The sequence below is a fragment of the Gorilla gorilla genome, chromosome 10 (genome assembly GCF_029281585.2).
Source record: "Gorilla gorilla gorilla isolate KB3781 chromosome 10, NHGRI_mGorGor1-v2.1_pri, whole genome shotgun sequence".
In the NCBI taxonomy this organism is placed as follows: Eukaryota; Metazoa; Chordata; class Mammalia; order Primates; family Hominidae; genus Gorilla; species Gorilla gorilla.
Genome location: NC_073234.2, coordinates 61,244,231 through 61,259,257, shown reverse-complemented (window position 1 = coordinate 61,259,257; position 15,027 = coordinate 61,244,231). Strand labels below are relative to the sequence as shown.

At 36.8% G+C, this 15,027-nt stretch overlaps 1 protein-coding gene across 1 annotated transcript in view; it reads right to left on the bottom strand.

The window, feature by feature from the left end:
* Positions 1–15,027, bottom strand: part of SLC2A13 (solute carrier family 2 member 13) — a 347,978-nt gene that overhangs the window by 263,792 nt on the left and 69,159 nt on the right. The window contains exon 3 of the mRNA XM_031001118.3: positions 6,176–6,384. Within this exon, the coding sequence (XP_030856978.1) occupies positions 6,176–6,384 (209 nt within the window). The remainder of the gene's footprint in view (positions 1–6,175; positions 6,385–15,027) is intronic.

Genomic DNA, 15,027 nt, shown 5'->3' with positions numbered 1-15,027 from the left:
ACTCTTGCTTTCCAGGCTAGAGATCAAACTCTTTGTCAAAGGCAAAGCCAGCGTTCACCCAGATTCCTAAGCTCATTTGTTGATAAAATTAAATAATGGAAATCTTGCTGGCTTGCATGTTTTCACATAGATTACATATCACACAGGTAACCTAAATGCCCTACTACAGTGACTAGCAACTAGTGGGCCTGCATCTAATTCCAATCTAAAACATTAGCTAGTGCCTCTGGGTTGTTACTTCTCCTATATGACTAAATGTTGAGATTTTACTGACCAAAGGGTAGGGCCAATATTCTGGCTGGCATTCTTCTGTTTAACAAGTCCATTCTGAAAGTACATGATCTAGATGATCTAGGTAATATTAACTGTAAAACAATTTTTAAGGCCGGGTGTTGTGGCTCATGCCTGTAATCTTAGCACTTTGGGAGGCCAAGGCAGGCGGATCACTTGAGGTCAGGAGTTCAAGGCCAGCCTGGCCAACGCGGTGAAACCCCGTCTCTACTAGACATACAAAAAATTAGCTGGGCGTAGTGGTGCATGCCTGTAGTCCCAGCTACTGGGGAGGCTGAGGCAGGGGAATCACTTGAACCCAGGAGGCAGAGGTTGCAAAGAGCCAAAATTGTGCCACTGCACTCCAGCCTGGATGACAGTACAAGACTGTCTCAAAAAAAAAAAAAGAAAAGTTTTAATATGTAATTTTTTAACATGGAATTCACCCCTCCCCCCCAAAAAAAGCCATTTTCTTTTAGGGGAAAAAAAAGCCCATGACCATTTTTAAGTTCCTTGGATTGAACCCATGCTATAAATAGATTTATAAAAGGCTGCTCTTTACTGCCCTAAGGCATGCAGTCAGTGTCTCCCTTGCCTGCCTTCCTTTACTCAATCTGTCATTGCACTGATGCTGTCCTAATAACCTCATTCTCCCTAAACATACTGCTTTTTTCTTTCCCTAGCTTCCCTAGCTTTTTGCAGTGGTTCTAACACCACCATCTGTATGTTTCTCTAGAGAAAGCTTTTGTTGTTCATGCTTTCCTTCCAATGATCCTGCCTTAGCACAATGATCCTGCCTTAAGCATCCAATGATCCTGCCTTAGCACCCCTACTTCAGAGTGGAGAGGAGGATGACAGAGATGGTGCCTTATCTAAGACCTCCCAGAAATTGTGCTTGAGGGGCTCCTGCAGCGGGGCCAGGGGGCTTCTTCTGACAAGTCATGGCAGCAACAGCCTTTGCTTTCCTTTCATCTCCTCTCAGGGTACACTTGTTCGCTGGTACAGGATAAGAAACTAAAGAAGTCAAATAAGCGCTATCAAACAAGGTTATATAAAGCACATGAAAACACACCTCTCATTTCTGGATTGTTCCCTAAGACTGCCTTCAGAAGAATCCTGTCTCTTCTGTTGGTTGATTTTACTTCCTTTGTCATGAGAGACAATTTTTAACTTTCAGGAACTAAAGCTCCTAACAAAGACTCTATGCCTTCTATATGCCCAGTAATCCAAGAAATGACCTCTCATCTCTAGTGACATGGACAGACCCGACTTTTAATACCATCTCTAATGAATTTGCCCAGGAGAGAAACTCCAAACTCTTTCAGGACATGTCTGTCAAACTGAGGGATACATATCCCAGGGATATAAATGACAGAGTGATGGGTTCCATGAAGCCAATGAATGAAAACTGGAACTATTTAGGAAAAAAACATGTTTACAGTCAAGTAAAACAGTTATATTATAGAACAGAATGTAAACTTTGGTTAATTTCTAGGATAAAGCAGAAAAATTCAAATAGATTTGAGCTTACCACAGCTGCTTCCTGTTATAATAACCAGGCCCCAAAGGGCCTGCCTCTCTTCACTCAACTTTGAAGCTAAGCAGAAAAGTTTGCCAATCATTGCTTAAGTAATTACCTATGTCTCTATCAGGATTCTGTATCTGTGTAATTACCTATGTCTCTATCAGGATTCTGTATCTGTTGATAATACAGGCCATGACTCTATTACACATCTATGCAATATGACATAAACTAGGAAAACAAACCAGACATACCACAAAATGATGAAAATCATATTAATGTTTCTTTGTATTTAAATTTGCTTTCAATTCTGAAAACAGTAATTGTGTCCCTACTAATTTAACACTTAGGCTTGGGAACCTGAGATAAAAGATGTATAGTTAGTTCTCACTGCAATATCTTAGAAGTCTGGTACATGTACACTTTGTAGCTATGATCAAAACTTGCAAAAATCAATCTGGCCCACTTAATAAAACAGAATTTTGCATTTGCTGTTTCCTCTCTCTGGAACAGTCTTCCCTCCAGTTCTCTGTATTGCTGATTCCTTTTCACCCTTCAAGTTCATCTCTTCAGAGAGGCTTTCCTAACCATCCCATGTAAAGTACCCCTTTTCATTCCCTCTACAAGCATTTTATTATTCGCTTCATCTTTTTCAAAGCAATTACCATAATTTGTAGTAATCTAGTAGTTAATTGCTCTTTCATTTACTGTGTGCCTTATCCAATGAGAATGGACCAGAATCTTGTCAGTCTTATTTACTGCCACATCCCCACCTCTGATGCATGTCACTCAATAAATACTTTTGAAAGAAATACTGCTGTACAGCATTTAGAAATAAAGAGGAGGCACTTCTCAGAGACTTTCAAAACCCTAAAAAAACAGACCTTGGAGTTATTATAATCTGGTTTTCTTTTCTTACAAACCTAAAAAGAAACTGAGGCGCGGCAACTCTCCCGAGATTCATTTAAGATGGCAAGTTTGAGACACAGCCAGCGATATTCTTCCATCTCCCTGTCTCCCACTCCAGCGAGCTCTCCATATCAAGCTGTTGTTTCTGCTAGTCTTACTTTATTATTCCTACAGGATGTATCAACAGTGCTGAGCACACGTGAAAACCAAATGTTTGCTTCTTTTCCCATACTGCCTTTTTGTTGTTGTTTTGCCATCTATAGTGGAAAAAAACACACAAGACATTGGATGTCATGCAAAGGAGTCTGACCTCAATGCCATGGGCAGAAGAGATGAGATTCCACTGCACTCCAACCTTATTCCATGGTATGGCCTGGAAGCCTCAACTTTGCTGCTGACATGGCCAGAGCAACTGCCATATCTACTATATAAAGTGTGGTTTTAAACCAAGAAAAATGCTCTATGCACTAACAATCTCACACATCCAAAAAATAAGTTAATGTAGCCAATATACACTTCAGTAGCTAGGCCTATTTTCCTCGCAGAGGTCAAGTTTAAACTCAAGTGAACAAGAAAAAAAAATTCCTATGAAAAGAGAAGGATCACATATGCAAGTGCCATAACAGTCACAAGTCACAAATCCACTGGGGAACTGCTAGACAAGACATGGTTTACTGATCCAGAATCAGACCTATTTATTAGTAAGCTCAATGCAAACAGGTATCTAAGCCACCATGTTTGATAACACATTCCTCCTTATAAGAAATAGGGTGTCTTAAACAACGTCTTTCTAAGTTCCTGGAATATCAGGATAATTTGTGGTACCTACATCAAGGTTCCCTTCAGGTAGCTGCACTCTACTGCCCACAGTTCCCAGGCTTGATGTTGTGGATCAAAATTCTCAGGATCCATGGACAGATTAACAGGCCATTCTCTAACCCTTCAACACAATGGCTGATTCATCTTTTCTGTGCCAGTGCATTTTTATTACTTTGAAGTTAGCCATTCTTTTATGTGCATTTGTCCATCTAGCCTATCGTTCTTGAATGAAGCATGATGGAGGGACAAGACCATGTCAGTTTGTTAACTCTCTATTTTCCAATTAAACTGACCCAGAGTCTTGCTCCTGGACATTACAATACTGATAATACAATTCACAGTTCTGCTGTGAATTGTAAGACCATGTTTTACTGCGGTCAAGTTTCTTAATCATAAAAAATCAGGTCCTCAATCACTGGTGCCATGTAATCTGGCAAATCTGTCTGAATGCATTCATGCCATAATGCTCTTAACTGTGTACTTTTTAAAAAGAACGTAAGATTAGCTTTTAAATTAAGCAAGATGATATTACTTTAAATAATACAAATCCAGAAATGGATAGGTTAATAATCCTATTAGTTCCAAAGTTTAGAATATTTACTCAAGCATGAGCAAACGTTATTAGGATCCAGTGAATAACATTATAGTATTTTTAAAAACCTGTGCCAAATGTGAATGTAAAACAAAACTGGGGAATAGGGAATTATTTTATCTATATCCAAGCAAAGGGGCGCTATTTAGCTCCCAAAGACTTCTGATAAAAACTAAAGCAGATGTTGATAATTGCAACCCTATGTATCCCAGATTTCTTTAAAAATTCATTTGGTTATATATTCCGAATAATGTATAAAACTCAAACAGGATACACCATCAACACTGCATGGCTAGAGTAGTCAGACATATTTTTAAGCAGTCAAAATGAAGCTATATCCTTAATGCTTTGCAATAAAATCAATGATATCCATATCCCTAAACAAGAAGGCTTTTAAAAATTAAATTTTTATCCTTTATATAAATTAATAAAAATACAGGCTCTAAATAGTATTTAACAATTTTTCTCTTACTCTGAAAAGCTTTTCCACTCACACATAATTTGTACGTAACTTTCAAATGTACGAATTACTACAATTAAAACAAATTCATGGCCAGGTGCGGTGGCTCACGCCTGTAATCCCAGTACTTTGGGAGGCCAAGGTGGGCAGATCACCAGAGGTCAGGAGTTCAAGACCAGCCTGGCCAACATGGTGAAACCCCATCTCTACAAAAAATACAAAAATTAGCCAGGCATGATGGCCCATGCCTATAATCCCAGCTACTCGGGAGGCCGAGGCAGGAGAATCACTTGAACTCGGGAGGCGGAGGTTGCAGTGAGCCAAGATCGCGCCATTGCATTCCAACCTGGGCAACAGAGTGAGACTTCATCTCAAAAAAAAAAAAAAATTCATATTTCATTTGAGTTACTGAGAAGAGAAATTTAGACAGGAGCATAAAATAAGTTGTCATTTAAACAGATATTTTAAGACGATATTTTTTAATGAACACGATGTTTAACTCAGTAAAAGTAAAACTTTTTGTTAAAGCAAAATTCTCCTTAATCTTTGCACTAATATGTTACTCTAGAAATGCTGACATTGCTGGACACCTGGCTGATGCTCAAAAAGTGTTAAAAAAAAAAATGAACTTCACATAGAATGGGCTCACAGTTTGTTGAGGCTTTGATCTCAGCAACAAAGTGACAGCATCATGCTATCATGCTACAGGTGGGTAAAGTTAAATCAAGCCACGTGTGGCTAACACAGAGACCAGCTTCTTCAGAGTGTTCATTCTGTTGTTTCAGGAAGGCAACAATGGTCAGCTCCACCAAAAATGGTAGGAGAAAGTAGACTGGACAGACCTTCTAACACCTGTGTAGACATGTATCAGCAAAGGAGTGGGTGTGCTTGGCATCTTCTCAGGTATGAAAAATAATTTGACTAATACAAATCTGCCTCTCCCCTTGAGCTAACAATTAATGTAGAGGCAAAAGGAAGCGCAAGAGAAAATAAGACCAATTTGGGAAATGTGAAGTGAGCAGGCTAATTGTTATTGTTGAAAAAATGTATCTTGAAATGTCTACCTTTTCCTCGTTTACATCCTACAAATCACTTACCCAAATCAGACTGTCAAGATTATAGATCTTGCCTCAGAATTGTTTGGTACATTTCTATGTGAAATCTTCTTCAAAAATAAATTCATCAACATAAATTAACATGAGACTTTTCCTGGTTTTCTGACATGGTGAATTTCAGAATAGACAATGAATTAAATATTTTAATGGAAAGAGGGAAACACAAACTTATCCCTAAACTAGTACATGAGGTACTCATATGCTTTATAAAAATTAGTATGAAAATTAATGTAACACATGTAAACGAAGCATTTTAATTTTTTACAAAGATTATTTTGAAAACAGTTCAATAGCTTTTAAATGAATATGGAAGGTCAATAATACATATATAATTTTATATATGGATATTTATGTATAAATATAAATATCCATATTTATACATAAATATCCATATATTAAAAATATATTATATACACACGCACACAAAATAATGACAAATAAGACCACTGTATAGTTTTTAAATTCATATAAGTATAAAGTCTATATACCTGAGCCAACCTCTTTTTCCTCCTCTTCAATGTTGTTTTTGATGCTATCATATTCCTCATCAATGGTCTGGTTACCACGCATCTGAGATAAAATTCTACGGGCCTTCTGAGTCTGTCCTTTCTGAATAAGCCATCGAGGGCTTTCAGGCAAAAAGAGAAAGCCAAAAAACTGTATAACCGCCGGAACTGCTGCAAGTCCCAACATGTACCTGCAAAGAAAAAAGATCCACATTTACTGTAAAATTTGCTCTTACCATCATGTGCTCACCACATACTTTTGTGTTGTGTTGACAACAATAATACTTCCTGTGAAGTTAGCCAGAATTATTTGTGCATTTATGTGTGTGTCTGTCACTACGAAAAAAGGATATTTTTGTGCTGCACTGAAAATTAAAAAATGAGAAAAATCTAATTATTTCTCTACCTTTCCCACAAATTACATTGAAAAAGAATGAGCAGAAGCTACAATAATTATGTATACACATTCTAAACCAAATATATTAAGCAAAACATCATAATCACCATTCCTATGTAAGGCTAACATATGTAATTTTGTATTTTACAATATAAAACGGGGCTACGATAAAACTTTCTGGTATCTGCTTAAAAGGCACACTTTTCGTTAAAATAAGTGCCCAAATTTGTTTCTTTATAGTTATTTCTGACTTGTGAATCATTAGTTGTAATTTTGTTGTTACAATTTTCCTATTTCATTTTGCCATCAAGCATCATGTTCATCATCATTAACTGAGGAATGGGGGCCCACAGGAAAAAAAAAGATAGAGTCAGAAATCAATAATCCTAATAAAAATCTGCTCATGTTGTTGTAAGTTAACTGTTATCTCTTTAAATATCTATTCTTAATGGCTGGCAAAATTCAAAATAGCAAACAACAATACCATTTTAACTCCCTCCAAGAAATAACAAAAATAGTAATGAGTATATCCATATCAAAGATCTCTCCAAATTATGATCACCAGACTGATTTCCTAACATCTCTAAGGCCTCCATCTTTTTGAACCAAAAGGGCTGAATTAGATAAAATTTAAGCTGTCTTTCAAATGGAAACTTCCATGCATCTACGATACCTGAATGTTTTCTGTTAATCCAACTTCTCTAGGTATGTTCTAGGGTAGATTCCTAACAATAGAGCTCAGCAGGCCAATTCTATTTCTATAACAAACCACACTGATATGCATAAGTCATGGAAGTCACTCGGCTCAATATATTTTTCAAAGCTATTCTACCTTTTAAGCTATGCTAAACTGATAGTAGCCTTAAAGGCTCCAGAGATAAATCTCACAAAATAAGTCTGCTATTTTCCATGCAATTTCATTTTAATTAAAAAACCAGTAGAAGAAAAAATATGATCATTAGATGGGTAGTAAGAATACCTCCTACTACAAATTACAAACTTAAACTACACATGGAAACAGAAAAATTAACCAGGATATGGAAAGTAAATAAACTATTTATGAATGAATGGCTAAATGAATCAGTTGGCCTGCAGTGTTAAATCTTATTAGAGGTGTCTTATGCTTTAGGCCATGGATTGTGATAATTACACCAATATTTAGTCACTCCTGCCTCTGCTCACCCACAGAGCACACAGTTTAACCTTAATTTATGTCTCTGTATCTTGTATTATAATACATTATTTAGCTATCCCAATCAATTGCTTAATATTATTTAACTTTGTATTCAGCATAGCATTTAGTTAACTTGCACACAGTAGGCATTGAGTACATATTTTATGAAATAATACATAAGCACCTGTATATCTAAACTTTCTACATTAACTAACCACAAAATAACTGTGCTTTGGATTTATATGACAATATCTTAGGTAACAACTCTTCTGGGTCATTTAGCTCTGCAAATTTACTTGCGCAGTAATTCCTTCCAACCAAACCATTCATTATTCTAGATATAACTGGACCGTCTCTTCTGGAAGAGTCCTCGGATGAGAGCTACAGAGATCAGCTCACAAAAATATGTACTTCTGGCCTCTTCCCCTTAAGATGTTAACTGGTATAATTTAATCTGTTATTTAAATGTATGTTTTATTGCTGTAAATCAATAAAACTTCCATCTGAGCTGTGTCAAAGAAATGTTTATACTATATTGCTAATTATTTAAAAGGGATTTTTTAAGGTAGACCCTAAATATACTGGATTAGGAAATAAACTTTAAAAGTCCTAAAGGTGAAAGCCTTTATGTTTCATTTATCTATACCTCTCATGATCTTTCCAAAGAAAGATCATGAATTAAGATAGAAAAGCAGCAGATAATACTTCAAAAAGCACTGAAATGAATGTAGAAACTGAATCATTTTCAGGTCCAAGATGCTCACATGATATTTTGCACTCTGCTACTTGCTATTAAATCCCAGGATGCAGTATTTTTACAAGTTTTTTTTAAACAGAAAAAAAGAGAAGGGAAGAGAAGAGAAAAGAGAAGACAAAAAGAAAAGGAAAATACAGACATATATATTAGCCTGTGTTTCTTAAGTGAGCTACAGAAGACAGAATAGGCCTTCCCACCTTTTGAAATCTGTGCAAGAGTCTGGGTCTGAAATGTACAATTCCGTTGCCCTAACGTGTGGAAAAGGAATTTGTACTCTCCTGCCAATCTTTAAGAATATTAAAGCTTCTTTCCAGAGATTAGTCAATAAAAAAATGTTTTATACGTTTGTATCCTAATACTTCTAAAAGTAAAATGAGAAAGCTTATTTTGTTTTAATTACCTTTCACGATGAAGATATTTTGATATGAATAATTTTCATGGCTTTGAAGAAATGCAATACACAAGATCAGAGCTTATATGACAGAGAGGACACGGGAACAGATCTGGGTGTCACTTCAGCTCTGGGCATACAAACCACAAGAACCTGGTCAAGTTACTTACCATTTTATTTATTTATTTATTTTTTGAGATGGAGTCTCACTCTGTTGCCCAGGCCAGAGTGTAGTGGCGCGATCTCGGCTCACTGCAACCTCCGCCTCCCGGGTTCAAGCAATTCTCCTACCTCAGCCTCCTGAGTAGGTGGGACTACAGGTGCGTGCCACCACGCCTGGCTAATTTTTGTATTTTTAGTAGAAACGGGGTTTCAAAATATCGGCCAGGCTGGTCTCAAACTCCTGATCTTGTGATCCGCCCACCTTGGCCTCCCAAAGTGCTGGGATTACAGGCATGCGCCACTGCTTTCGGCCAAGTTACTTAACATTTTAACACACAGGTGACAGTATCTATTTCATAAGACTGCTGGGGGAATTAAGTGAAATCATTCACCAAGGCAGAGAGGATGCTCGGAAAAAATGTTTCACCTCCCTGAACTCCTAACCACGCAATCAATTCACTGTAACGTGTTTGTTCTGGCTGTATCACCCAACTAAATTTTCAGCAGGTAGAACTAACCAATTTCTTTCTTAAGAAAAACATTCCTCTAACGATGTGCAGACTGGAGAATAGGGAAGATAAATAAGAGGCTGTTTTGCTGTGGTACTAATAAAAATTTCAACATGAGACAAAAAGAGAAGGCTCTTTATAAACTAAACTAAGGCAGTAGTAGGACTACCAGTCCTCTAAATCCAAGGAAAGCAGGAATTAGATGAATGACAGAGTATTGTGATACACTGGGGCAGGCAGTCCCCAGAAAAGCAAGTAGTCTCCTATTGATACAAGAGATCTCATTATTCTAAATTAAGTCAGGGATTCTAAACCTGGCTTCACATTAGAATCACCTAGGAGGCTGGTAAAACCCACCAGTTTCCAGGCCCCACCCTTCCCCAGGGATTTTGATTAATTGATCTGGACTCTGGGCCCAGGGAGTTGTTTTATTAAAAGCTCTCCAGGTGGTGCTAATGTGCAGTTGTGGCTGAGAACCAAGGATCTAAATGTTTTTAAAACCCAGGGTAAACATGAACAACAAGCACCCGAGGTCCACATCTTACGGCAAAAGCCATTTATCTTCTACGGACAAGCAAGCGCACCAGACAGACACACAGTCAAGCAGACATGCCAAGCTCTCATGAGTTTTAAAATCTTTAGTATGTTCTTTACCACCATGATCACTCATCTAAAGATTTAAAATTTTCTAAACTTACAGTTACAAAATGAACTATTTTCTGGCACAGCTAGCAGTACCAGCACCTGCCTACCAAAGCAGGCCATTTAAAGGGAGAGGAATGCTTCCAAATGACAAGGTTAGGCCAGCTGTCAACAAAGAACAATCCCACCAATTTCACCTCAGGTTAAGCCTTCTCAATTCCAGAGACCGAAGCTCTGTGAATGGTGGATCCTGCATTCCTGGGGCCAGACCTCCTGCTATGGCTCAGCTGAGCAAGCCTGCTGTCTCTTCCATCAGATGGCCAGGGGCCTCACAACAAACCAAACAGGTTTTTCACTGAACTAAACATTCACTCTCATTCCTGTTTTAAAGCAATCCTGCTGCTCTCACCTATGTAACTAAAGACAATAATCCTCTCATATCTGCTTCCTTAAGTTACAGAATTTTGCACTTCATGATCATTGACCTCCTCTCTGAACTGATAACACGAGTTAGCATGTTATCTGCTCTTTCGTAGTTCCAGAGGTGTGATGATTATGTTCCAAATATGTGAAAATCTAGTTGAATGCACAATCTCAGCATAGACATGTAATTGTTTAGTAACAACAATACTAATAGCAATAGTAACAGCTAATGTGTAGCACCAGTTACCGTGTGCCAAGCACTGTTCAGAACAGTTAGGAAACATTTACTCCCATGATTTCACAACAACCCTATGAGGCCAGTGCCATTATTATCCCCACTTTATAGACAAAGCAATGAGGCACAAAGAAGATACATGGTTAGTATGCAACAGAACTACAGTTAAAATCCAGGAAGTCTGGCTCCTACAATAAATGTTTATTGTAAGTCAAGCTATATTAACTGTTCAATAATTACTTGATAATTAATTCTGTAGAACACATAAAAAAGTGCATTAATTTACCTTAGCTTCATGTTTAAAGAATTCAGAGGTTCCCTTTGGAAGTATTACTCCCTCACCTCTGTTAAATGCAGTAAAACACTGCAGAAATAACAAAGCAAAAGCAAAAGCAAAGCTGGCTGGCTGGGAGCTGTCACTCCTAATTGTGCCCAGCACAGGTGCCCAACACAGTACCACCCACTGGGCTGGGTAACTGCAAGCTGGATTTAAATAACACAGAACTGCTAGGAGGAAATGGAATATCCTGTGATTCTCTCAACACCTATCCTTACTAAATCAAAACTCCTTAAGAGCATTACTGTTAAAATAGCTGACTACTAGTTAAAATACCTCATGTGTAAAGGGTAAATTTGTACTGCTTATTTTGACCACTGTGCCAAACTAAAGTTTTATTTAATGTTTCTTTAACATACACTAGTAAGCTTTTCATATAGGAAAAATTTGGATAACAAGAAGGTAGGTATTTTTAAAAAACCATTGGGAGCAAAAATATTCGATTGCAAGATTTTAAAGGATTTGATCCTTTGAAAATATTTTCTACGATGAATATGATAGATCGAAAGTTGCTTTCTCTTTATTTTTCAATCTCTGCATCCCAAAGGTTTCCCCAAGCCTCACTCCTCCTGAAGAAATTGTACAGGAGTGAACAACTGCATCCTGCATTTGTGCTCTGTTTCTTTCCCTTCTCCCCTATGTTCCTGTTCCTCCTTAAATTCCCAAATGACATGAAAAAGTTGCCAATGCCTTACACTGGAAGATCTATATGATCTGTGGTTTTCATTTTAAGTCAAGCTGTAATGGAAAAACTATCCTAGTTAAAGGAAGTTTATTACACTACACTGTATTTTTTAAAAACATGCAATTGTTTTTATAGCCCTTGAGGAGCTGAATTCTACTAAGAGAAGACACTTTTCACTTTGAGAGGCACAGTAAAGGTTTTCAGACACCATACTCATTTAGTCAATTATCCTCCCAACAGGCCATGAAAGCATTAAGGTACAGGTCAACTATCACTTCCTTACTGGTTTCCCAACTTCATGTTGTCAAAACTGTGGTTCCAAGCAAAATAACCACCTCATACTTTTTAGTCACAGTTAATCTTGATACTTTCTGAAACACTAAGATTGGCTCACTGACAATCTCTGAAATGTCATCCTGAGTACAGTGGGGCTTTTTAGCAAATTCTCTAATAATATCCAATACTGTCTTAAACTAAAAAAAGGAAATGAAAAAACTGTATCTGTAATTCCAATTAAGTTTTATTTCCACTCTGTCTTCTGGCTTGCACTTTTGCTATTGATTAACAAATCATGTCCATGTTAGCCCATTCTGAATAGCTCAGAGGAATATTATAAATATTAAGATGATGTATTCTTTAAAATTCTATAGCTTCAAGTTGGTATTCTTTCACAAATAACTATAAAATAAACTCAAAATCTTTTTTTCCTGCATTAGTTCACTGAAAATAAAAAGGGTTAGCAATTAGAATCAGTAGATTCTTTGAAAACACTACCTAATGAAGATGTATTGTGTTTGCTTGGAAAGCTAAGCCTTGTGATTTCTCTGAGCTGTTACTCAGCTATTTACCCAGCAAATATCTCCTGAATGTATGTTAAATGCCAAGCACTAAAGCTAATCACTGAGCATCATGAATAAACTTACCCAGAGATGGCATCCCCCCGAGCTGGAACTTTCCAATGATAAATAGGACAGTGAAACATTTTCCCCTTAAAAAAGCATAACTCAAACCCCTTCAACCTCATCCAAGAACACTGTGCCCTCAGCCTAACAATCAGAGCTATCCAACTACATTGTTCAATGTTCCAATGAATTTTGAATTTTTCATATACTGAAGGAATAATCACATGAGTGATGTGTTTACTGAAAGATCTCTATCCATGGATTTACAAAAGAAATGGTCATCGTTATTGATCAATAACTAGATATTTACATGATAACATGGTCACCAAAGTTATGATTTATGTAATATGTTTCTACTTAATGCAAAAGTTTTAGATGCAAACAGATAACACTGAATTTAGCCAGTTGCTAGAGTTATGTTACAGCAACTTACTTGGTAACATATTTTTAAATTTTAGTTCATGCTTCACAAGTCTATTTTAGCAGAAAAGAAAACATTGCCACATTGAGATCCCAGGCTGGAAAGTTACTTTTCCTCTGCCACCAAGGACCATGTAAGACATGCACCCTGATGACTGATACACTTGATAATCAGATGGCAGCTAGAGAATAAACATAAGACCATGGCTGTAGGTACCTAAGAAAAATTTCAATGTGCACAGATGGAATCTTTCATGTTAAAAGCAGGTAATATATGATCCGCAAATGATCAACACCTGTGTTACCTCGAGAAAGATTCTGTGTACACTGTAAACAAACAAACCCTAATTGCCAGGTAAGTAAACATAACAAAATATTAACCCTGTCTACATAGCTTAGAAGAAGACTCCACCAAGTAAATTAATATCAGCATATAAGTGGCTTGGCCAGGGTTATTTAAAATGTCATGATTATAGTGGAAGAAGTAAAATATGCTCTGACAGAATGTGATATTGTTGAAATCAATGAATATGGCATTTTGCACAAATATTAAGTAGTTTTAAACTGTATGGTAAAATACATTAAGACCTGCACAAAATTCACAGTACTGTTGCTGAAAATAATGTACACACTTCTTAAATATACACATATCCTTTTTTTCCCCCAAACTCTGAGAATCATCCATGAAAAGCTCTGAGCTAGGGATTATAGAGAAACACTAACGATCAACAGACATCCCCTGCTTCGAGTAACCTATACTCCAGTAATCATCAAACAAAATAGGATTCTTTAACTGCCATGATGAGGGTTTAGGCCCAGTGTAGGAGGAGTTAAGGAGAGCAGTTATTCCAACAGAAGCTATTAGAAAAAAATTCTGGCAGAAACATTTATGTTATTCACTGGTCAATGCAGAATAGGAATATAACAGAGAAATCCACCATAAGGCTGAAATTAATTTATTTTTTAGGTAAAATTTATATACAAGAAAATGCAGAGATCCAACGTGTAACCACTCTGAATTTTAAGAAAATATGCACACCCTTGTAAACACTATCTCAATCAAGAAAGAGAGCATTTCCATAATTCCAGGAAGTTCTGTCGTACCCCTTTTCCAGTCAATCCCCATTGCCGTAGACAACCACTGATCAAATTTCTGACCCCATTGCACATTGATGAACTTCATATGGAATCATGGGGAATGTACTGTTTTGTGTCTAGCTTCTTTTAATCAGCACAATATTTAAAAAATTCATTCACATGGTTGTTCCTTCTATGTCACTGATTCATTTATCTACTGTTACCAGACTGTCTTGATTACTTTAGTGTTATAATAAGTCTTGAAATTAGACAGTGAATCCTCCAACTTTGTTCTTTGAGATAGTTTAGCAATTCTAGGTCCTCTGATTTTCCATAAAAAATTTAGAATCAACTTTTCTGGTTGAATGAATGTAAGTGATGATAGTGGATATCTTTGCCTAGCAAACAGTCATAAGGGAAAGCATCATTTTTTCACCACTGAGAATAAAGTTGGCTGCAATTTTTTTGTGTGGATGTCATCTTCTACTCTGGTTTCCTGAAAGGTTTTATCATAAATGAATGTTATTCTCTCAAATATTTTCTTTGCATATACTGAGATGATCATACAGATTTGCCTCCATTGAATAATTTCAATATGGTGACTTGCATGGATTATTTTTCCATATGCTAAACCAACCAACCTTCCTGGGTCATGATTTATTCCCCTTTTACATACTCCTTGGTTCAGTTTTGCTAATTTTTTGTTAAGGATACTTTTTGGTC